Source organism: Coturnix japonica, chromosome 20 (genome assembly GCF_001577835.2).
Source record: "Coturnix japonica isolate 7356 chromosome 20, Coturnix japonica 2.1, whole genome shotgun sequence".
Taxonomy (NCBI): domain Eukaryota; kingdom Metazoa; phylum Chordata; class Aves; order Galliformes; family Phasianidae; genus Coturnix; species Coturnix japonica.
The window spans coordinates 8,998,786-9,023,118 of NC_029535.1; the positions used below are offsets into that span (position 1 = coordinate 8,998,786).

Below are 24,333 nucleotides of genomic sequence, written 5' to 3' on the forward strand. Positions count from 1 at the left end.
TCCAGGAAGAGGTAATGTCTTTTATTAGCCCCAGTGATATAGTTGGAAAAAACTGACAAGCTGTTGGGCATACGAACCCTTTCTCAAGTCCGAAGCAGAAGCCATGTAAGGCCGTCACGGAAGCGCAGTTGCTCCATCATTCATGGATTGATGTCTGCTGCAGCTCAGCAGCCTCGTTATCCTGCTTGCCTCCACATTCTTCCACAGCTCATCAGCATTCAGGTTTCCCTCTGCCTTGCCACGAATATTTACAGCTCCAGCAGCCCACGCGCTGCCTGCTTCACAGGAACTGGCACTGGAGGCTGGATGAGTTTCTTGGTGGCACATTCTAAGTCCCAGTTTCTCTGTCTGGCAGCTCAGATGGAACAGCTCCATTGCGACAGCAAGATTATGGCACAAGGAGAAAAGTCTGCACACCTTTGGTCAGGTAGATCCATGCAGGTCTGGGCATTTTCAGGAAGATCTGATGAAGAGAACACTTACACGTCCCTCTTGCTCCTGGCATTCTACAGACCACGTGGCAGCATCGTTCACCCCCACAAACAAACTCTTCTCATATCCCTCAGTCACTTTCTAACTGCACAGCACTTAACAGAACACAGACCCACATCCAAACGACAATCTCCATGTAGGGTGAATGTTCAGCCTTCAGTTTAGCTCTCATACGACTTCCTGCCCCATCATCTCTCAATAGAAAGTAAAAGCCTGCAGTCTTACATGCCTTGAATGTCTATCGTGATGCTAAGGGATTATTCTCAGTAAACCTTAATCTGGATTTGATCATCTCTTTACAATGCTGGAATTTTTGTCCTCGAGCACCTTAGACCATGTGGTCAATATTTAGCTCTGCAGGCCGGGCTACACTGGCCAGGAGACAATGCATCTTTAGCCAACATAGCTGAGCTGGCACAAGGCAGGGAGGCAGCAAAACAGCGAGAGTCATTTGCCAGTTAACTGGTTCCCCAAATAGAATGACTTCAGCTACAAAACAGCAGGTTTAATGCTCTAACACACACAGAACTACCTTAAAGCAAGACAAGACAAATATCAGCATTCATCTAAACATCAAGACAGACAGACCTACAACGCACCGGCTTGTGGAAGTCTTGTATTATTCAACACAAACTTAACATATTGTAAAAGCATAAGAGACAGCAAACTGAAATCAATACAAAGACAAGGCAGCTCTCCCAAATGTGCACATCCCTGCTGGTTCAGAGTGTCCCTTCAGAAAATCTCTCTTGCAGGAATGAGACTGAGCCTTCTAGCAAGAGACAGCAGTCAGGTTATCATTTTTTTTATTTAGTTAAAGTACACAGTGTTCCTATACAATATAAAAACCTGGTTTAGTCCTTGGAGACTAAGATGTCTAGATGTAAAAAAAAATGAGGCCACAGAGACTGTATGGCTCTCAGTATGCTGTGCCACTGCCACCTGCCTCAAATAGAGTTAAACCACTCAATAAACGATAACGGAGCCAAGTATAGGTGTTGAGACTGAGGGGAACCACATACATACAGCTGCTCCTTCTCTGCATGTCAAGGGTGCAGAGCAGGATGTGCTCTCCTCCTCCTACCACATGGATGCATGTTAGCATCGGAATCTGTCCGAGAAGTTTGGAGATTTTGGCGTAGTCAGTGGCTGTTCACTGGGTTTCACTTCTACACTGCGGTATCTGCGTATTGGGTTTGCCTTGTGAACCTGGAAAAAGCAACATCAACATGAAAAAAAACAGTTGCATTTATAACAAAGCTGAAACATGCAGGCCAGGATCAGGTCTGCAGGATCACCACAGTGCCTTGGTCACTGGAGTGAGGCACAAGGAGCACACAAGACACCAAGGCTGGGGCTTTCACTGGGATTATTCCACTCCACACACGTACAGCTCCAGAAGTCATCAGTTATCTCAGCCACCTTTTCTATTTTTAGTTTCAATGACCAGCTGGGACATAGTGAGGGGTCAGTTTGTGACAGAGAAACTTGAAAATGCAGTCTTCAAGCATCTCAACATCGACATTAGCTCATTTAGTACGTTCACACATTCCTTTGGGCTTAGAATGAGCTCACTTACCAGTTCTTGCCTTAGCTTAGCAATTTCTTCCTTTTCACGTTCCTCTTCTTGCTGTCGGACCCGTTGTTGAAGCTTCTCTCTTCTGGCTTCTAGGTCTGCCAATCGTTTTTCAAACTCCTGTCGCTCTTTAGCTCTTTTTTCTGTTGCCAGCTCAAAGCTTTCAGGAACTACAGAACCAGAAAGGCTCTCTAAGTTTAGAAATAGAGGGAATAACATTGGTGCAAAGGCAGTCCAGGTAAAGCAGAGCAGTACTAATATCAAAAAGAAGCCTCCCTCTGTGGAGTGCTTCATATTGTGAGTAGTTAGTAGATACCACTGGGGTTCCAGGGAAAAGCTTACGGTTAAGCATGAGTAGTACTAATGCAGACGTTAACCATGCCACAGGTGTTCTCATAAGAGGGAGCAAACACAACTGTTAGTACAAACAAGTTTCTGACTCCTTTACCCTATGAAGTTTCTAGCTCCACATAAACTAAACTGTAGATGCATTTATCTCATTACAAATGGGAAGAAAAGACTGACAGCTGCTGCAGAAATGCCATCTGTCTCTACAGGGAGCTCCTTGCGTACTATTTACCCTTATCCCAAGCTAGCACACACATCAATCATCCGCCAATTGTAGCATAGCTGTTAGATACAGCTGCCGTGTTAGTGTGGGCCAGGGGGGCAGCGAGGAGGAAACTCCCCCACTCCCTAGGGAGGCAAGCTGTTAGGGAATTAGTTAAGTGCACAGCACTATTGGCTGCACTGATGAAGAATGAGGCATCAGCTAGCTTAAGCATCATTTAATTGCATCAGTTCTGAGTTACCAACCGAGCCTATGTAGCAAGTACTCTACCTGATAACATCTTATTTTCCTTTTTAGGTACAAAAGGCTCCTGGTACATCACTACATTGGGACGAGCTTTAAAGCATGCTGCCTCCTTCTGCTTTTTCAAGTCTTCTTCAAGCTGCGTGAGAAGAGAGCCCATCAAGTGCCAGGAATAACAAAAACACCATCTTTCCCCCACACAGAATCCAGCACTGCAGACACTGGAAAACTCAGATTGACTTCAGATTGGATCACTTGCACAGAAAACATTATTAAAGCCAAGAAGATGCATCACTTGTTGCCTGCCAGTTACTTTTGGAATTAAAAAAAAAAAAAACTTGAACAGTTTCAGATCACAGACCAGGATAATCTTCAAGTTTCCACTGCAAACTTGACATGAGAAAAGCAATATATTATTCACATGTCAATAAATCCTTCAGCACAGAGATGGTCAAAGGGATTCAGCAGCACATAGTTGCTGCTTAGCAAATACCCCACAGCTGTTCATGCAGTCATGGTAAGTCCCATCAGCCACTGTAATGGGTGAAAGAAACCCAAATCACCAGTCCCTTCCTCATAGCACAGGTCTCAGGCCATTAAACTTAGATCCTGATCTCAGATGCTGAGGTTGAGCTCAACTCCAACTACTTTAAGTCTGCTCGTATCTGTTATCTTTGTTATCCTACCTGCTGCTTCCAGCTCTGTTGCTTGGCAGCTCCTCGTTCATCAATCTGTAGATTGAATGGCTCAGGCTGAGTTGGGTTTTTGACCTTCTTTTCTGGCAGCTTCACGTGGTCAAAATAAGGTAGAGGTAGCGCCTTGAATTTTGGCACCTGAAAGAAATAGCTTGAAATGTTCCTTGCCCTTTCTGCAAATGCCAGACAGCCAAAAGCAAGAAGCAAGTCCTGCAACAACCTTTTTACTCATGGGGTGGAACACAAGAAAAATTTTAGCTCTTACCTCTTCCTTCTGCAATTCTTCTATTTTTTTCTCTTTTTGCAGTAGCCGCTCTCTGTCACGGGAATCAAAAGAGAAGGGGCAAACTTCCACATGCCTCTGTTCTGGCATTTTAGGTTTGAAAGGCACTCCGTAATGTGGCATAGGATGAGCTTTGATCACAGGGGCAGCCTCCTTTTCCTGAAGGGATAGTAGTATTAGCATCTGACACTCAGCACTTTGCAGAAAGACTACAACTCAGGCCCCAAAGTCCCTGTTGTAAGGCTCAGAATAACATCAAGAAAACACTTCTGATACTACAGGAAAACAATAAACCAAGTAGCACCAATTTACAAGCATCGTGAACCACATGCATGGCTAGACAATATTTGATGCCCCATTTGGCTCTTAATCTCACTCCAGGCACATAATTTGAACCATCTTCTTCAGTAATTGGAGCTAAACAGTGACTAAGCTGCAAGGGAAGTTCAAGTGCAATATCTGTCCTTCTCAATCAAGTACAGAAGGCCAATATCCTTTATGCTCTAGAAGTGTAAGCAGTTTACTTTCCTCATTTGTAGAGGCAACTCAAACAGCCTAAACGGTGCCCTCATGTTTTAAAAACTATTCTGTTCTTCTGTAAGACAATCCGCTCCCTGTAAAATGAGCAGCAGTAACTAAATCTTTAGCAAAGAATGGCACTAAAAAAGGTGCCCGCTGGGGTCTGTCTAGCAGGAGGGAAAGGGCTATCCAAACCAGAGCATCACACCAATGAGCAAATGCATGACAGGATGGCTGAGGCAGTCACCACAGTAGTGGGAGAGAAAGGCTTGACAACAGCACATCTACAATTACCTTCTCTTCATTTTTGCTAGTTGTTCGGGTTCTGCATTTCAAGGCAAAGACAGGAGACTTGGGAACGGTAACAGGAAGCACTTTCTTCTCCGGAACACCCTGTTCAAGAAAGACAGTAAGGAGTCAACTCCAATCAACAAAAAAACGCCACAGATCTGACATCTTGCACATACCACACTATGCATTCATTGCTGTTCTTACTTAATGACAGACATCACTTACTGAAGACAACCAAATACACAAAGAAACACAGCTAAGGACACTTGAAAGCTAATTGCCACCTCAGTCCTAATTCTTGGGTATTGCTAAACTTACCACAACATCCTCCAGGATTTTAGTTGGACAAGGCCTGGAATGGAATGTGAAGTGCTCTTCTTCCTGCTGTTTTTTATTTTCACGGTCCTGAATCCTCTTCTCTATTTCCAACTCAAAGCCAATTGGCTGTGTGAGTTCCTTCACAGGGGGTTTCTTGGGCAGGATTGGCCCACCCTCCAAAATCTTGTGATTGAGCTCTCGTGCCTTGAATTTGTGCCTACACAGGAATGACAGATAGTCACCTACACATCGTTTGAGGCAATACACAACTTCTAGCAAATGGCTTTTCATGGCATAAGTCAGTAATATTTGGGTATGTCAGCAGTTGTGCCACACATATACATTGCTTTGTGTGCAGCTTTAATTAGCAACTCCTTTGCATTTTGAAAAATCAAGACTTCAAGGACCACCTCATGGATTGCATTCTTAGAAATCCAAAATTTAATTTACAGGAGAGCTTTCAGCTGCATGCAGATCATACTGGTTTTGCTTTATTAATCACAAGCTGCATTCAACAATCATCTCTTTTTGAAGACTATCTCCTTCAAAATAAGTTGGCTGCTTTTACATCCACTCATTCTTTTACAGATATACACATAAAAAGGGGTCTCAAGACATAGTACTTTGTTCCAGAGACAAGCAATTCTCTCTGAGGATCAGAACCAGCCTTTACTTACTGCTGAATTTTCTCAATTTCCTCTGCTTCTAACTCCGCTGCACTCTTGCAGGCAACAGGTCTGTAGCGGTGCTTCGTTTGAAGCACTGGTGTTTTAGGGTTGGTAAGTCGAGCTTTCACTGGCTTTGCTGGAGCTGGGCCTAAAACACAAGTAACAGAGCTGAGCATTTAATGGCAAGGCCTGCAACAGAGAGACTGCTTGCCCAGCAGAGTAAGCAGAGCATCTCTGTGCAGCTTCCTGGCTGTACACGTATAGGTTTGCCTACCTTCTTCAGATTTCCTGCTTCTCAAATGGTAACGAGAGGGTGTGCGTTTCTGGAACGCTTCAACCTGCTCAGCAAGGGACACATACTCTGATGAGGTATCTTCGAGTTTCCTTTTGCTTCCCGTGGACAGATTGAAGGGTTTGGGGACAGTGGGTCCCTTTGGCATTCGCACCTGGAGACAAAAAAAGACTGCAGTCATTAATGGTCATTTAACAGAAAGATATTGTGAATCAGAGAGCGAAGGAAGCTTCCGTTCCTTCCCCTTATTTAAAAAGAGGACAACATGATATTACACAGATCTCTGAGCATGCATGCTAGTCACATCAAGAAACTGTACAAGGTAGAAGACTGAAGCATAACATACAGCAGCTCACAGATCTAACATGAAAGGGTCCAGCTTTTCAAAAGCGTTCTTTAGCATCTTGCTCAGTGCAAGGCATGCAGTAAGCTAACAGTTACCTATGCACAACTCTCACCTCTCAAGAATTTACCAGCTGAGAGACACCAGCAACACGTGTGTTGCAAAAGCACAACAAAGAAAAAAGTGGGGTGCAGAACTAGTCAGCTGAGTGCTGACAATACTCAGGTTCTTACTGGAGACGGAGGATGCTTTCTCAGTACTGCTGCAAAATCCACTTCCTTGTACTCCTCAGGCTGACTTTCTGTGTGTTGTTTAATTCTATTCTCTGTGCAGAAATGGAAGTCAACTGGCTTCGTTACTTGACAAATAGTTCTCTTCACAGGTTGGCCTAAGGAAGAAGAGCATGTAAGGACAGGAAACCTTTTGGGGTGCGATCGGAGGAAGAATTTTTGGGGGGAAGGGTTAAAAAAGAAAATATTTCTAATAGTTTGTGCAGTTTTTAAAGAACTCATCCAGAACCCTTCAAACATCACAAAATAAAACCTTGTTTCCAGGAAGCTTAGGGGCAAATCTACACTAAAAGCCACCTAAACCATAATGTGTAGCACAAAGTCTGGAATGTTTGCTTTCCAAAATATACTTCTACAGCTTCATGCAGCACCCTCATAACGAGCCCAGAACAGGCTCAGCTTGCAATTTAGCTGGAGCTCACCTGCTCCAGCAATAGCTGCCTTCAGGGACTCCTCATTCTTCTTTCGTAGTTCCATGACCTCCCGCTGCAGCTGCTGCATCTTTTCCAGCTCCTGCTCCTCTGTACTCTTCAGCTTGCTAGCAGTATTGGTCCTCCTGCAGAAGCACATCAAAGACTGAGATACACCTTCACTGGTTATCAGCACATGAGCAGACAGGAACGTGCTCATCTCTGAGATCACTGCAGAAGCACCATTCTTTCTAGAATTCCATTATTTAGAAAATACCTGTTGGGATTTTGTTTCCTCTGGGAAGCTGGCAGCTGCCATCCCACATTCCCATTTGCAGCATGTACGTTTGACAACAACTTTCTTTTCCCTCAAAACCAAAGGGAAAATTTTCCTTTGCACAGGGAAAGTCAGTGAAGTACATTTCATTGTAACGTTGTTGCCTTGATCTCCTATTTACCAAGTGCAATACCATTACATGCTAAATTGAAGTTAAAAACACTACAGCAAGAATTGTCACCGAAATCAACTGTCATCAGCAAAGACAAGCTTCAGCCACAGAAAATAACATACTTTAGCATTGTTGGCGTGGAGGGCACAGTCAGTTTGTTTTTCCCTCTTGCTGGGGACACATCAGGATGATGCAAAGGCTCTTTCTTCAGGGATGCATCTGTCAGCTTCTCCTTGCTGCCAGAACTAAAGTAACAGGTTGTTAGGGCAAATCCCTGACTGCTGTGCTCTAAATAACAGATCACCTGCAGCTCTCACCACATAACATCCCAACACCTGGTGAGTTAAGGTATGCCAGATGGGCCTTACCTCACTATGGGCCCAGTTAGAGATCGTCTAGTTTTCCCTGGTACACTATGGCTGTAGAAGGGAAGATTATTTATTGAGTTTTGGAACTTAAGCTTTTCCTTCTGAGGTAAACATACTGTAGTTCATCTAGCTATGACTGTTTGCAAAATTGGCTTTGGAAAAAAAAAGCTGCCTGGCCCTAAGCTTATCAATAAGTACCATCTCAGCAGCTAAGCAAACCTGAGGAATATTTTAGCTGTGACTCCTCCAACACTTATGACTGCTTGGTGACCTCCAGTCAGACAAGTTAAGCCAAATTTCAGTTAGCTAACAGATAATGTCTATGTAATAAAAAGCTTCAGAAATCCAAGCTTATTTCATTCACACCTCCACTTAAAACAGAGCACTGCATTCATGTCTTACAGACATTTCATCTACAAAACCACTATCTGAAAATCATGTTTTGATCTCCTGTTCTTAACCTCCAGAACAGCTCTCTGTGAGAACCTAAGAACCCTTGCAGCCAAGTGGAAATGCTTTTGAAGGGAAATAGTTTCAATCCACTTCTCAACCCCAAACAGAAGAACTTTGATGACGTACAGTCTTATTTTTTTCATGGGTGGAGCCTCTTCCTTGTTAGCCAATGTAGTATCACTCTTCTCCACTTTGACTCGAGCTGGCTGCTTGCGTTGCTGCGTTTTTCTTTGCTTTGTAGCTGGTCTTCTACCCGCTCTACAGTGGAACAGAAAGTACAGGTTAGCTTTCCCACAGTGTCCAAGAAGACACGTGATCAGTACAACACCATGTCAGTGCACTACCAATATGCTGTGTGCTTAATATAACAAGCCAAATGCAGCACAAATGACTTAAGTTTTACAACCCATAAATGTAATATTCTTTGGTGTATGCAAGTATACAGAACCCCTTGATTCATACCAACAAGTTCTGCCCAGCTCAGGCAGATATAAACAAAGAAACTTTATAAGTCACCTCAGTTTCAGATATCCTCACATTCCAGAAGCTCCCAGTGCCATAGAGTCTCATTTGACAAGTATGTGAGACACTGCATTACATTTCCACCCCAAGAGATTACTCCTCCAGCTTAGCAAGCAGATCAGCTATCCCAAAACACAATCTTTGAGCTGGAGAGCATTAGTCCCTCAGGACAACCCTGAAACAGCTAGAACTGCAAACACTGAGAGTAAGGACCTACTTAATCACACTGCTATCAATCTTCACACAAACTAAATACTAGTATTTCACCTTTGAGGGGCCTCAGCAGGAGCAGTAGCCCTCCATGTTGTCAGGGGTCCAGCAGTACTCTGAGGAACCACATCAGTCTCTGCTACTTCTGCTTCATCCTTTTCACAGCTTTCACCTGAGAACAGAGACAAAGGTGAGCTTATATATCTATATATACATACACATATATAGCTATATGCACACACACACAGTGGAGTGAAGATGGTCCCAAAATAGCCAGACTGAGGTTTTTTCATTCCCCTAGTGAAAAACAAGGGAAATTTATCCCCCCTCCCCATCCTGTGCCAACTTACTCTTTGTTATTCCTTGTGATGTGGCAGAAGGAAGAATGAGAGCAGGTTTTGAAAATGCAGGACTGCTCTGCAAGACATTTGCCAGATTTTCTACGGGAGAGATGTTCTCCTGGTTGGCTTGATGGTCTGTGAAAAAAAGGAAAGACTTTCACTATACACATTAAACTTGAAGTTCATAGCAGTACCTCTGAATAGCATTATGATGTTAACATTACACAGCAAGCCCTCATCCAAATTGAAAACAGATCAAGGAGCTGGAAACAACTTACCAAACCAGGAGTCTGCATTGTGTACATCATCATCATTTAAAGTTGCGAAGTTGATGTAGGGGTTTGGGACATCGAAGGAGTAGCGAGATCCTGAGCGAGACATCTTCACACCGTCCTCGGGAGTCCTGCACCTGCACTTCTACAACCCTTCAGAAAACAAGAATCGGTCACTTGTTACACCAGACCCCAGCACAAGCATCTGTTCCTGCATTGTTTTACAGATAATAGAGATGTCCTTGGTACATTTCCCCATCTTGTAATTCACGGCCTTAGTACAGGAGGGCTCATAAGCAGCACAGGTTCAAAAACATCAAGAAGGTCAAGCTGCAAAAGCTTTCTTTGTACCTGTCAGGGCTAGAAATGAATTTCCACAAGGAAGTAAAGCACAAAGGTTTTTCAGACAGTGACCAATTTGGTCTTTCCTCCATCAGCACACATGGCAAAGAGGACTTCTTACTGTTACCAGATACTGATAAATGTCAGAAGAGCCTGACAACAAGGTGGATTCCAGAACACAGCAAAGCTCTGCCTTTCTCCCTCTGAAACGCTACAAGCAAGAACTAATAACACAAAGAAGCTCCAATGCTAAGAATATTGATTTCCAAAACAGAAGAGAGTTCTGCTAAGTACTGCCATGGAGCAATAGGCAGGAAGAAGTCAGAACTGGGTTGCTGGCAAGTCCTGCAAAACTCTGTTGAAAGGCTGGCCAGGCTATAAACAAACCAAGTAGTAGGAGAGTGTCAAGATCAGTCCCTGCAGTTAATTAGGAGAGCAATGACAGCATGAGGAGTCCTTATGTCAACAAGTGTTATTAAACGCAAGGGAACAGAAATAAAGACAGCAACCAAGTCATAAATCTGCAAATTGGAACAACACCACCTCTCTGCAAAGGCCTTTTTTTAAATGATTTTAAAACGTCTCACTGAGCCACAAGGAAAAGCCCTGGAGGATATGTTATAAAACACTCCCAAAGGAAATTCCCTGCACGTTGCTTTTGGAGCCCAACCAACTCTTAAGCAAAATATTCACGTTCCACAAATTCTAAGCCCTCTGCCATTGGTCCAAGCAGAGCCTGCATAGCTCCCCCTAGGCAACAAGCTGCAGAAACAGGAGTTGAAGAGTAAATTAAAGCAGCATCTGGGAGGTATCGTTGCTTCCTCTAACCCACAGCCATACACCAAGGAGCTGCACCAAGAAGCCTGCAGTGCCCCAGCACAGCTATTGTAAGGGGAAGAAGCAACACCTCCACAACTGAAGATGTCAAGGTAAGATCCAAAGAAGGGAAATGGAAGAATCAGAGCCAAAACCAACTGTAATCGAGCTCAAGACACGGCTGGAATCGAATGCTTTCCTACCACCCTTAATCAAGATAGGGTTTCTGTCAACACTACCCACTTTTTTAAAAATCAAATGCGTCATCTGCATTCTCCCCTCACCCTCTGGTCATTCTACCAAGCTGGAGCTGCAGGGATCGTGTTTCACAGCTACTTGTTTCCACTGCTCACTGCTGCTGGGCTGCAACACCTCCCACAAGCCAAATTTCTACCAGTTTTTTTTGCTGCATGAAGCCCATATTCTTCCACAGTTCAAGCAATGCGGGGCTGCCTCAGCACTGAGCCCTTTTCCCTCCCCACCCCAGTATGCACTGAATCATCAGCCATGAAAACAAGAGTGCACCAATACCAGTTTCATACTCCAAGCCTCTTGCACAGTAAAGTGATTCTGAATGAACCCCATAGAGCCTGTGCTTGAGTCAGGTGAACTCACAGCATCCTCCTCATAACTCCCTACACACCCCCCAGGTCTGAGGCTGAGGAATTGCCATTACAACGTGGCTCACAGCACAGTCTATGCCCAGTTTCTACCACCCTAACTCAAGAACAGCAGGACAGAGAGAGGCTCCAGTCCCCTTGTTTCCAAGAACAGCCCAAATTCACTTGGTAAAAGCAACTGTATAACTAAAAATCTTAATTCTCTTCCTTGTTGCACTGTCCTGACTGACGTGAATAAGCTCCATATAGACATGACCCCATCCAGCTTCTGTGCAGAGCAGCAAAGCCATCTCTGAGATGAGGACCACAGGCTTCTATACACACATCAGGTTTCTTTGGAGTAACTACACTTCGGCACGTTCCAAAAGAGTGCCTCGGCCTGGTTTGGATTAGTTGGCTTTGATAAAGGATTAAGTTAAATTGGAACAAGCATTCCTGTCCCAGAATAAGACTGATCCAACAAGCGCAATGGGTGTTTTAGAATAACTTCACACCTCGCTCTAATCCAAATTAGCTTTAAAACGCTGCCGTGATTCCATCACAGATGTGCTCCGTGTCTTTATCTCATTGCAGTTGTGAAGTTCTTGCCAGAAACGTTTTTGGATGAGGCCAGAGGGGAGCAACTCGGGTGACATGACACCTGCACAGCACTGGTTTAGCTGCAATACAGCACCAAGCAAGTGCAAAGGGGATGCTTCAGCTACACAGTTGTGATCTAACAAGAGCCCCCCACCCCCCATTTGGAGGGGTTCAGCATTGGGAGAAGGAGGGTGCAGGAGAAAACCTGTTCTTTCCTGCTGTCTTGTCCTCTGGTCTTGTCTTCATAAGCTCCAGATGTTTCTTCCTCTAAGATCCTACTAAGTTTGGAAAGACAAAAAGAACCCAATACTGTAGCAATGTGTGAAAAGGATATCCTGAATTCCACCAGGAGCCAAAGAAATTCAATGTATTCAAAGGGGAATAAACCCCCCTCAGGGCTGAGACCAGCACACAGCAATTTGCTGCAGTGATTCCGTTGCCTTTTGCCATCCAACTCAATGCTGACTGCTCTTTAATCACAGAACACTGAGCTACAAGGGACTTAATTCAGCCTGGCAGCTTCTTCAGTCTCCTAAAGGACAAAGCTCCCCATGCTGTTGTATAGGATTGATAACCCAAAGATCCCAGGTGCTTTTCACTGGCTGATATATAAAGGGGACAGAGGGAAACATGCTTTTGTACAGCACAGAACCAGCAGTGAATTCATCACCCTATAACCACAGCACAGAGCTATGCTACCACCCCATCATATAACACTGGGATTGAAGCAGTGAAGCCACACACATCACCCAGAGGGGAACGAGGTGCCAGCAGCCTTTGCCCTAAAGCTCCCCTTAATCTGTCCCCTGTCCAAGGGCTCAAAATAGAGCCCGGCCACCTCACACTCCGTAAATGAGATCCCACGGGTTCTAAGTGATACAGAGACAGGCACGGGCCTAAGAATAGCAGCCCAAGGAACCGGCTGGGTTATTTATAGGCAGGTAACCTCTGCTTATTATTAGATAAACTGACGTTCAAGCAACACAAAGAGCAGTATAACCATAGCCAATGTGACAGCAATGGCCTCACCAAGGGGCACCAATGGCCTCATCCTGACCCTTTTACTTCAATACCGAAGCATCAAATCCCTTTTCTCCCCCATTTCAGACACTGCTTTCTCCCCTTCCCCCCTCAGAGCCGTTCACAGCGTCAGGCTGCGGCCTACCCCCAACAAGCGGACAAAGGGGCCCAAAGCAGAACAGCAGCCCGTGCTGCCGGTACCGAGGCACACTCATGAAGCGGGGACAACACCAGGAAGGGCTGTGTGCGGCTGTGGGCAGCCCCGGTTGCCGTTGATTCCCGGTGTCCCCCCCCGTTCCTCACTCACCTCAGCGCCGCAGCCGCCGAGCGCGGGGCTTCTGCCCGCCGCCGTTAGAGGATTTCAAACGGGACTCGTCTTGTCCGAATGGACCAATCAACGCTCAGCTCACGCCCTCGTTGCGTGTTGATTGGACGGGCTGTCCAGACGTTAAAGAACCCGGATGAGCGCTCCCGCCCCTCCCGCGGGGGATGATGGGAAATGTAGGATTCGAACGGAAGGAACCGAAGCCTCAGCACCAGAAACAAACTGCTACTCCCATCATGCACAGGGAGAGAAAGGCTTCGACCAATCAGGGGAGGCGGGGCTCTGAAACAGCCAATCAGCTGCAGGGAGGCGGGTCTACCAGGCAGGGCCGGTTCCGCCCGTGTCTGCCCTCTGCCGAGTCTGCTCCTTGTTACCAACAGGTCAAGTCACCCGATTACAGCAGCCATAAGGATCCCCCCGCCCAGCCCCTCACTAACCTCACACCGCCCTCTATGGCCATGGATTCAAGCAGCCGCCTCATCCAGCCCTATGGCCACACCGGCCTTTCCCCGGCTGCAGCTCAGCTCCGAGTCACAGCCCCGAGTGCTGCGGGAACACAACGCACCTGCGGGCGGGGCAGCCGCCAGGGGGCGCTCGAGTCCAACCGGCCTCCTTGTCGCTGCGCATGCGCACTGCCACGGCCGCACAACGCACGCAGGCGCATGCGCACCGCACCTCAGACCGGCGGCGCCGCACGCATGCGCGCTGCCCCCTCCCTCCCTCCCGCCCCCCCCGGCTCGGCCCAGCAGCGCAATGTCCGCTCGGTGCTGATGCGGCGGGACACCGGGCACTGCTGACAGGCCCGACGGCCGGCTGGGCTCCCGGCCGAGCCCTGCGTCGTCACCGGTTGGGCCCATAGAGCGGGATCGGTCACAGCCCGGACCATCCACCGACCGCTGAGGTGAGGGGCGGAGCGGGGCAGGCCGTGAGTGACGGGCGGTTCCACCAATCAAAGCAGGCCGTTCTCTAGCTCCGCCCTCTCGGAGCTGTGGCGGCCGGTGATTGGCTGATGGCGAGGGGCGGGCTGTGTGCCCTATGGCGGCCCTCGTGTGCGGGCCCCGTGAGTGGGGACGGCGGCCGAGAGGGGCCATGGGAGCGGGTACGGCCTACAGCAACACCGGTACGAGGGGACCGGAGTGACGGCACTAAGGAAGCCGGGCTGTACGGCGAGACCCTGCCATAGTACCGGGGGGGAGCTCTTTGTTCAGCCGCCCTGTGGGTGCAGCACCCCGGGCTCTGCATCCTGCTGCCCCCAGCTCAGTGCTCCATGCATTGCATTGTATTGCATTGCATTGCATTGCATTACATTGCATTGCATTGTATTGTATTGCATTGCATTGTATTGTATTGTACTGCATTGTATTGCATTGCATTGCCCTGCAGCCCTTACCTGTGCCCCAGTCCTGCCCCACACTCTGACTCACCGCCAGGCTTTGGCACGAAAACCTTACAAAGAAACGCCAATTACTCAGAGCTCAACGCCGCCAGCAGAGGAGCGGCCCCTGCTTCCTTCATACATCAGAACGCTTCGTTATCTGCCTTTTGGAGAAGGAAAAGGCTCCACAACAGTGGGACCTCCCAGGGGCTGGCAGGGCTGGGGGCACCAGGAGGGCACGGAGCCTTGGCACTGAATAGGAGGGAGGGTAGGAGGGGTGGAGTGGGATGAGAGCACAGTGGGAGGGCTGGGGAGTTGCCTCCTCTCAGCGTCAAATTACTTTAATCCAACACCCTCAGCCAGAAGGAACGAGCTGCTGTTTCCCAGCCCGAGCTGCTATTTCCCAGGCTTTTCTCTGCCCTTTTTCTCAGGGTTGGGGTGTGGGTGAGTATAGAACAGTGACTCTGTGCTTTGTGCAGCCCTGCCTGCCCGCTGCTATGGGGCTTCGGGAGGAGCAGCCCCTCCGTGCTTTCCTTGCAGCCCCCAGGGTGGGGGGAATGCATTGCATGAAGGCTGCTGGGGTGCATGCAGGGACTGTAATACCTCGTGGGGAGGAGGGGCTGTGCAGAGGAAACAGCATTCAAACGACTGCAGGGACCTCAGTTTAAATAACATTACAAACAAACACCCTTTATTTCATCTGTGGTTTCATCTGCGTGTAGTTGCTGGAAGTCTTTAGAAGACTTCTCCTGGGGTTGTTCCTGTTCCTACCTTATTTCCAGGCCTGCTCCTCATACCGTGATACTGCACTGAGCCCTGCCATTCCCTTCTCCTCCAAAGGAGACCCCCGCACCTCTTACCTGCTGCTTTTAAAGGACACTTGGAGCCTTTCTCCCTCCCGTTCCCCCACGCTGGGGGCCGTTCCGAGGGACACGGGGCCGGGCCGAGCCACCGGGGATGGGAACGGGAAGCGGAGCCCGTAACCCAGCTCGGACACCGTCGGTCCCGCTGGGCAATGCCGGCGGGGGGCGCGGCCGGGCCCTTTAACGGGAGGGGCCGGGCGGGGGCGGTGCTGCCTCCGCCTCCGTGTCTCTCCGGGACTGACGGAGCGGAGCGGGGCCGGGCCGCCCGCAGCACCCGCAGCTCTCAGCCTCCGCCCGGCGAGCCCCGGCTCTGCCTGAGCCCGGTGAGCCCCGGGGCTGCGGGAGGGCTGAGGGTGACCCCGAGGGGGGATCCCCGTTCCGTGTGCGGCGGCGGTTCCGAGCGAAGCTGGGTGATGAGCTCAGTGTAACGTTAAGCTATTGATGTGCACGGCGCAGCAAGCTGTCGTGTTAACCGTTTCCTTGCCTCTCTTTTCCTCTCTGTGTGTCTGTGCAAAGGTCGGATGTGTTCGCCGGTGGTGAGGGAGCGTGGAGCCGGGAGCTGCTAAGTGTGCTTATCTGCTCGTGCACTGGACCATGGACTCATTGAGGGCGTTCCAGGTGTGAAAATGTCCGGCAGTAACCGGGACTTAGTGATTGACTTTGTTTCCTACAAGCTCTCGCAGAAGGGGCACTGCTGGAGCGAGCTGGAGGAAGAGGATGAGAACAGGACTGACACTGCGGCAGAGGCAGAGATGGACAGCGTCCTCAACGGGAGCCCATCGTGGCACCCGCCTGCCGGCCACGTAGTGAATGGAGCCACCGTGCACCGGAGCAGCATGGAAGTTCATGAAATCGTCGGAGCATCTGACGTGAGGCAGGCGCTGAGAGAAGCAGGGGATGAGTTTGAGCTGAGGTACAGGAGGGCTTTCAGCGACCTCACCTCCCAGCTCCACATCACCCCTGGCACGGCGTACCAGAGCTTCGAGCAGGTAGTCAATGAACTCTTCCACGATGGTGTGAACTGGGGGCGCATTGTGGCTTTCTTCTCCTTCGGAGGGGCTCTGTGCGTGGAGAGCGTGGACAAGGAGATGCGGGTACTGGTGGGACGCATTGTGTCTTGGATGACCACGTACTTGACCGACCATCTAGATCCCTGGATCCAGGAGAATGGCGGCTGGGTAAGAACTGCTCTCCCATAGGGATGGCTCCCTGCATCCTAGCTCAAGGCCAGATCAAGCTGCCTGCAGTGATTGTGCTTGTGCTCGGTCTAGACCTTGCAGGGCAAGAATTTGGTATGTGGCCCTTCCCTCTGCGTTCTTAATGCTCTGCTGCAAGAGGGTCAGTCCACTGTGTTGAAACAAAGAGTTAACGTTCTGATCTGTCCTCCTGCATCCCTTTTTCTCCTCCTTCTCCCTGGCTGTTACATAAGAGACCCATTTTCCAAGAGCCTGTGGAAATGTAATGTCAACCAAGCTTGTTCTTCAAATGGGAGCCCTTGCTCTCGGGCATGTTCCTCATGTCATTTAACAGCAGGGAGTGGAGCTTCCTCCTCTCTGTGCTCAGCAGTGTTCCAGCCCGGCCCTGTGATCTGGTGGGGTAACAGCTACTTCTTCATTCTGGAGATGGGACGATGTCTGCCGCTGCCATCGCAGTGCATTGAATCCTGCAGCCTCTCTCTGTGGGTGGGCTGCAGGGAGCAGCCCCTCGCAGCACGGTGCGGAGCAGCTCCGTGCCAGGGAGCTGCTGTGTCTTCAGCTGCTCCTTGCTTGGCTTGGAGCTGTATTCCCAGCCGCCCTGAGCAGCACACTGAGTGCTTTCAGTGGTTAGGTATTAACATGAATAAGCATTTCTTCAGGAAGCATTCTTGAAATGCTTGGTCTGTCTGTGCAGGACGGCATGGGACTGCCAGCGGGAGGTATATAGCCTGCAGATGTTTGAGTTTTCTCTTTGCTTCTACTTCTGCATCTTAGTGATTCCCTGCTGATGTAACCTTTACCGGTGCCCACTGAAAGGAGTTCATGCTATCAATCCTTTAGCATCTAAACAGTGGGGTACTGCCTCCTTTGCATGCACGCTGTGGCCTTTTAGCCTTATTCATCCCAAGCTCCCAGCAGCCCACCACAGGGCCGCAGGGCAGGATCCTGAAGGCCAGCCCTACACCTTCCTGGCAGCTGGGACACATGGGACCCCTCAGGGCCCCTCATGCTGGGCTGGCAGCACCGGGACCGTGGGGAGTAGGTGCACCCAGGGAGGGAGCGGTGCACCCAGCGTGCAGGAATTCCTGGAATGTGGCCGCCCTGGGGCACTGCCTGGGTGGGGCTGCTCTGAAGCTTGGTTTCGATTAATAACCTGGGATCTGCTGGCTATTTGGGCTGGCTTTGTCTAGCCCATTAGCTCTCTCATCTCGCAGATAACACTGGTCAAATGCTGAGTTCCTTCCCCCCCCCCCCCCCCTTCCTTTCCTTTCTGCCTTTGGCTTTTAAAGCCACAGATTAGTCTTGGAATTGAGTGATCAAATTGAGGTTTCCAAGCTAGTGTGGCTGTTGCTGTTAGTGACGGATTGGGTTGTATCCTGGAGACCTAGGCGATAATGCAATCTGATTTTTTGTAAATGAACTCTCTGGGGGATTTAGATTAAATCACTGGTGGAAAATCACTGGTCTCTGCTTGTAGGGAATGAAATACCTCCTCCCTCTCTTCCCCACCCCCAATCAACTATCGCAGTTAAGACTCTTCAATTTTTTTGTGTGTCTGTCTCTAAATTCATTGTTTGTAGCAAATATTTGTTCAAATAGATTGCAGAAGGGCCAGGACTGCCCTAACTGACCCACCCACCCGCTCTGCCTTTGAAGATCTCTGTTAGCCTGCTCCTCTCCCAGGGGAGCAGCCTTGCTCTCTCCTCCCAACCTTGACTGGGGTTCCTGACCTTGCTGCTGTGTGTGAAACAGAGCTGGGTGCTGCGTGGGGGCCGTAGCGAGGGGATCCAACCCAGCAGCCTTCAAAAAGCAGGCTTATAAGCTCCCCTCATGTACTGGAAAGCCACAGTGAGATCTCCCCGGAGCCTTCTCCAGGCTGAGCACCCCCAGCTCCCTCAGCCTTTGTACATCAGATGCTGTGCAGTGGTGCTGGGGCCACAGGGGCTCCTGAGTGCCTGCAGTGCGGTGCATCCATGGGGATGCTCCCTGGGCCCTAATGTGACTCCTGCTACAGGGAGAAAACTGCCCAGGGCAGAGCAGCCCATCTTCTGCTGCCCTGTTTGCTGCAGGTCTGCTCCCAGCTTTCCCAAGAGGTGCAGTGGGTAAATCCCAGGGTGGAGGATCAGCTGAGCAAAGGAGAGCAGAGGATGGCAGTGGGGTGCAGGTTCACCAACATGGGCAGATTTTGTCATGTTTACTGGCCCTGCTTTGGCTTCTCCATCATTCCACAATCTGCCACTAGGAAAACAAACGCACAAGAAGAACTTTAGGGGATTTTAATAGCCAACCCTGAGCTGAAGAGAACTGCTTCCTCTGTGACCCATCAGAACCAACCAGTGTGTGTTCTGGAAGTAGATGCTTTGACTGAACCCCCCTGGCTGTGAACTTTAAACAGTGAGGCCAGTGGTGATCAGTGGCATCAGTGGGGTGTGGAGAAATCTGGTGAGAGGTCAGACACAGGAGGAGGAAACACAAGGTGAATGAAAAAGTGCCTGACATGCAGAGATGCATTGGCCAACTCCATGATGTGTTAAGAGGAAGGGAGCTGAGCAGTGATAATGTTGGGTGACTGCGTTTCCTTTGTGGTTCAGTGTATTGACCTGGGCCTGCATCCAGTGTCATGAGGAGCCTGGGGGTAGGTCTGTGGACAGAGAGGCAAGGACAAGATACGTGGTGGAGGCCAGGGCTGAAAGCGTGCAGGGTCTCTGTTATCAGTCTGTAATGTCTGACAGTCCAGACTGGTCTGGAATGGACTGTTCCCTGTGAGTCCCAGACTATCAGTGCACTGTAGCCATCAGGGCTCCATGTGCTGAGACAGACACATTGTGCTGCTCTGCAGTGGACTGGAAGCTTATGATTCTCTTTGGGGAAAACCCTTAGAAGATGTCAGAGTAGCGAACTCATTTTCTATTTTCTCTTCTTTTTTTTTTTCTTGAATGGTAGGGAATGACTCAGAGCGTGTCATATGACAGATTGCAGCTGGGATTTCATCCTGTGCTCTTGCTCCAACCTTCTCAATGGTTTCAGGTTGAGAGCTAGACTCCCATTCAGCTCTTCAGAAATGCTGTTTGGCTTCGTGCTGCTTGCCTGGTTAAACTGCACACATTTTCTCCCTGCACCCAGTGGTGCTGGCTGCCCCATTCTGCTGCTGTGCCCTGAGTTGTTGGGGGGAGCAGCATGAGGTGTGCATGGCACATGTAGAGGGGCCCAGCTGCACGTCATGCTCTATGGGGAATGCAGCCACCTCTGGGAGAGCTCTGCTTTCCATAGCTCTGTTGTTTTGACACTGCCTGAATGAATGACTCTGTTAGTACACAAGGTTTGGGAATGCCCAGGCACTGTTGATCTTGTTTGAGCTCTCAGCTCAGCTTTGTGTGTTGGCAGAGCTGGCTGCAGGATGTGACCAGGCAATAACCAAGGATACTCTCTGCTTTGCCTTCAGTGATTGTTCTATGCTCTGAGACCCCTTGCAGCTGAGCTGATGATCCCATTCTCACCTGCTTGGGGTGAAGAAGTGCTGTCCCCAGCCAAGTCCCTGCCATCCCTCACCAGTACCAGGTGCTGCAGAGGCAGGATGGCAGCACAGCTCAGGTAGCTATAGCTGGAGCTCTGGGCTCTGCAGCACTGGCAGCTCCTCCAGCTGGCTGGGAACTGGGGAGTCTTTTCTGCAGTGCTCTCCAGGAAATGCCATTGGAATGACTTCCACTGCCGCTTCCTGCCCGGCCACAGCAGCATTCCTGCCGCTAGACCGTGAAAGATGCAAAGACGTGCTTCCAGAGCTCTGCTTTTCACCCCTTTTGCTCTCCTTCTCTGGGGCCCCGGCCTGTTTTCCTTCTGCCCCTGGGCGTGTGGTGCAGTTTGATTACGTTCCTTAGATCTGTGATTACAGCAGGCGCCTGCAAGGCAGAGCTGCCATCTCTGGGGCTGGCGCTGGCTGTGACTGGGGGCAGCCGCTTAACCCCGAGCGCTGCAGCACAAGGGGATTGCATTTCCTCCCCTCCCAGGGGAGCCTGTGGGAACTCACACTCGTAAAGCTCTCGGAGATGCTTTAATCCAAAGAGCCGTAGCTTTTAAAAAGCACCTGTGAAATTATTAACAAACTGTTTCTTACTGCTCTGTGTTCACAGCTGCTCTGGATAATGCCGGTCATCTTCATCATCCCACCCTTGTGTAGGAGGGATCTCTGGCCTTCCCTCTGCACGGCCCATTGTAGCTGCTGTAGGGCACCGTGTTCCAGTAGGAAGGAGCAGCTTCTGGGGAGGCTGCAGCATCCTGAATGTGTCCAGAGTGCTCAGCTGGTAGCCTTGTGGTGTTCCTGTGTGTGTCGTCCACCTCCTGCAGCACTGATGCTCATACAGCCCACACCAGGCATTGTATGGTGCTGTGCTCCAAGGCCCCTCCTCAAGCTTCTCTCATTTCTACCTACCTGCTGCAGGCTACAAGCATAACCCCTTCCCGACAGTACAAGGAGTATTCCTCCAGCAGCTATTTCCCCACTAGGTGTGAAGCCAGATCATTCCCAGAGGGAAGGGGAGGGATGGGTATCAGTTGTACAAGCGCAGCTGAGCCTCTGAACTGAGAGCCAAGGGGATTGATGGTGGTTTCTGACTTGGCAGTGGGAAAAGGGGTGGGAGAGGCTGCCCTTCCCCTCTGGTGATCCCATAAGGGGAGTCATGGAGGTGCTGCCTTTCTTCCCGGATAATTCAGGGTGAAAGTACACTCCCTGCAGGGCGGCTGCTGGCTCCGAGTGGCAGGAAAGCAGCCACGTTCCTGCCCTTCTGAGGGGGATGTTGCCCTCAACCACTATTGTTCTGAATGACTAAAGATGAAGGATGATAAGAGGTATGAAAGGGAAGCAGTGTTCCTCTGTGCCAGGGCACTCCTCGCCTGGCTGTTCTGCCCTTGGACAGAGAAAGCCAGTCCCTCCTCCCTGTCTCCACCTGGGAGGGCGTGCAGAGAGGTGATTGCTGCTGCGAGATCTAAAGTTGTGTTTCAGGATGTCCTGGGGACACCGAGGGTTTAATTAGAGGAAGCACTCCCGTGGCCCATGAAAGGTTCCCCTGCATGGGCTTGGCTGGTGCCCGTGCATTAGGGTTTGGCTGGGGCTTGGGGGTTGTTGGCAGCCTCCAGGTGGACCATAGCACGCTCTGCAGCACACTGAGGTCGTGGGGGCCGGCGGGGGCCAAGCCGTTAGCAGATGGCCCCAGCTGGGGTTACCAGGGAGCAGGTGTGGGTTTCGGGAGGCAGTGTTTGAAGAGAGATGGCAGTTGTGAACCCGGGGGGGTGCTGAGCCGCGGCTTGCACACCAGGGAGCTGTGACCTACTTGTGCTGTCAAAACGTTCCTTTTAGGGTTGTTGTTGTTTTTAGGTTTGGGTTTTTTTTTTCCCCCTTTATTTTTAGGTATTTTACTTATTTTTATCTTCATGTTTAATTTAGTTAAGAGAAAATTAGAAACAAAAGCAAGAAATCCAAGGGCTGAGCTGAGCGGTGCAGGGAAGAGCTGCCTCCAGGATGGAACGAACGCCTGCTGCAGCTCCGTGCAGCCAGCATCCATCCTCGGACACGTGCGCACGTGTACCAGCCCAGTGCTGTCTCTCAGGATCTCTTTAATGGGAAACCCAGTGCACTCAGCACAGCTCTGTGCCTCCGGGGTAGCGAGGGAGGGAGGAGCGGCCGCGATTCAGAGCATTAACCAGAGCTGTTTCTGCGGGACTACGTGAGCACTGCGATGTCCTGCTCTGCCCCCATTGCCAGTGGAAGCTGGGGCAGCACGGTGTGGGATCTGCAACCTGCATGGCAGCAGTGGTTGTACTGGCTGCTGTCTTGATAGCCGTTAACACCCCGTGTACAAGGAAGGGCAGCGAGCTGTGTTCGAGCAAGGGGAACGTTCAGGGGTCTGTGATTCCCCTGGGGAGAGCTGCTTGAATTTATTGCATTATCCTCCTTCCTGCTCAAGCTTGCATTTCAGCTGCGTCTGCAGACATCGCTCTTGATTTAAGTAGATCCAATTAGCAGCTGGCTGCTGGCATTGGCTCAGGGCTGTCACCCTCGGGGTCAGGAGCCCAGGGCATGTAGGCCAGGCTCACCTACGGGCACAAGGCTGGGAGTAAAGCTGCCCCACTGGCTTCTTGCTGCTGGAGCTGCTTCCAGCCTGGGGCTCTCACAGCTACCATCAAACACTCCAAAATGCAGCTGGCTGGCAGCATGCAGGGCTCAGAGCAGGAGCCTGCACCAAAAGGGAAACAGAAGCTGCTGAGCGGCCCTGCAGGGCCACCCAGTAACTGCATGCCCAAGGAGAGGTGGCTGCTCCTCAAAGGAGGATGGAGCTTTCCTCCCTGCTGCAGGATGAAGGGCTCTTTGGAAAGCCAAGAGAAGAGTCTATCATGTAGCTTGCTGTGTTTGTGAGCAGCTAATGCTGTGCTCCAGCGGAGCAGGGCAGCTGTTGGTCCCATCTGCACATCACTATGCTTTCATTACAACTTAAGCTGCAGAAGGTCAGGGACCTCATGAGTGTTGTGCAAGAGGAATGGAGGGTGGCAGGACGTGGCACTGCTGTGCATGAAGCTCATGGCCTGGGTTGGGACGTGCAGGCAAGGGGTGTGTGTGTGGCCTCAGGCAGTTCCGGGTGACATAAGGCTGATGTGCTGAGAAAATGAGGGGTTGTTACCTGTAAGTGGACAACCACAGTGGTGCTGTAAGTGCTTCCATCCTGGAATGCTGTGGCTCAGGAGCGTATTACACTTGTCAGAGAGCTAATGTCTTTTATTAGAGCAACTGACCTCATTTAGAAGCTTCCAGTGCACCAGCCAGTGATTATTTCATGCAACAGCACATATGGAGGAGCCCAGAGCAGAACATAAAGTCCCCTCCTGCTGTACTGTTCTCATACATTTGCTGCATCAGCTCTGTTCTCTGCTTCCTCCCCTCAAGTCGGTGAGGATTTTGCTATAAGTGACTCCATGGCCGGAATCATTTGAGATTTCATGTGGACTAACAGGAAGTGAAAACAGAATGAGCACATCTTCCTCCTCTTCCTGCTCCTCCACCCTTTCCCCTTCTACATTCAAGTGCCATGTAAAGAATGCTGCAGCCCTGTGAGGCACTCAGGCTGCAGAGGGAAGCTCAGTGTGCCGCTGGGATGCTGGGGACAGGTGAAACCAGGCAGGACAGCCAGGGGGCAGGTAGTGTGGGGAGCAATGCTGCACTACTGAGAAGGGACCTTGGCTGGGGGTAGGGCTTGTGGTGAGGTTAGTTGCTGGGGGGAGCTTTGAGCATCACACAACCCAGGGTGAGAGGAGCGTGGCTCTGCACCTGGGCACACATCATTGGCACGGGTTTCCATTTGGAAGAAGCAGCGACAAGGTGAAAATGGAGCTTTGTTCCCTGGGCACTGCAGGACCGCTGAGGTGCTCTCCCTGTGTTCCAGGCTCACTCTCAGGATTCGCCATGAAATTAAAGCAGGAGCATCCCCTGCCCCCGGAGCGTGCCCCTCGCACAAAAGGCAGGCAGGCTGCTGTGCCTGCCGGGGCTCAGACACCATCTGTCTGCTGGGGAGAAGCATCAGAGAGAGACCGTCTTTCCTTGGACTGT

At 50.1% G+C, this 24,333-nt stretch overlaps 2 protein-coding genes across 9 annotated transcripts in view; one reads left to right on the plus strand and one right to left on the minus strand.

Moving 5' to 3' along the window:
• TPX2 (TPX2 microtubule nucleation factor) lies at window positions 1–15,673 on the minus strand. 6 transcript variants are annotated; one of them, XM_015881869.2, is made up of 18 exons: window positions 15,544–15,673; window positions 9,613–9,759; window positions 9,344–9,469; window positions 9,051–9,165; window positions 8,388–8,519; window positions 7,809–7,859; window positions 7,563–7,685; window positions 7,004–7,137; window positions 6,525–6,679; window positions 5,931–6,102; window positions 5,666–5,804; window positions 4,989–5,205; window positions 4,674–4,772; window positions 3,843–4,019; window positions 3,569–3,715; window positions 2,910–3,021; window positions 2,072–2,259; window positions 1–1,701 (listed from the first exon to the last, which is right to left on the minus strand). In XM_015881869.2, exons 2-18 carry the CDS (start codon window positions 9,713–9,715, stop codon window positions 1,591–1,593), a joined length of 2,301 nt encoding a protein of 766 aa, XP_015737355.1. In that variant the 5' UTR covers window positions 9,716–9,759; window positions 15,544–15,673; the 3' UTR covers window positions 1–1,590. The 6 variants fall into 6 exon arrangements, with proteins under 6 accessions (XP_015737355.1, XP_015737356.1, XP_015737353.1 ...); XM_015881870.2 differs by lacking the exon at window positions 15,544–15,673 and adding an exon at window positions 13,291–13,421 and having other exon boundaries at window positions 2,072–2,238; XM_015881867.2 differs by lacking the exon at window positions 15,544–15,673 and adding an exon at window positions 13,291–13,421.
• BCL2L1 (BCL2 like 1) overlaps window positions 14,038–24,333 on the plus strand; it is a 15,909-nt gene continuing 5,613 nt past the window's right edge. Inside the window, exons 1-2 of one of the 3 annotated variants that reach the window (XM_015881877.1) lie at window positions 14,038–14,209; window positions 16,063–16,724. In XM_015881877.1, coding sequence (XP_015737363.1) covers window positions 16,173–16,724 — 552 coding nt within the window. In that variant the 5' untranslated portion in view covers window positions 14,038–14,209; window positions 16,063–16,172. Of the gene's footprint in view, window positions 14,210–15,002; window positions 15,128–15,751; window positions 15,870–16,062; window positions 16,725–24,333 lie in introns of those variants that run through there. The other 2 variants (XM_015881876.2, XM_015881875.1) reach the window with 2 other exon arrangements.

What these genes read in the sequence shown, in the direction of transcription:
- TPX2 (XM_015881869.2), bottom strand. Translation starts at nt 9,715, where the DNA reads ATGTCTCGCTCAGGATCTCGCTACTCCTTCGATGTCCCAAACCCCTAC. An exon ending in TCCACGCCAACAATGCTAAA is followed by an intron (nt 7,138 to 7,562) that starts GTATGTTATTTT and finishes GTGCTTCTGCAG; the next exon opens with GAGGACCAATACTGCTAGCA. An exon ending in GAAATTGAGAAAATTCAGCA is followed by an intron (nt 5,206 to 5,665) that starts GTAAGTAAAGGC and finishes ATTCCTGTGTAG; the next exon opens with GCACAAATTCAAGGCACGAG.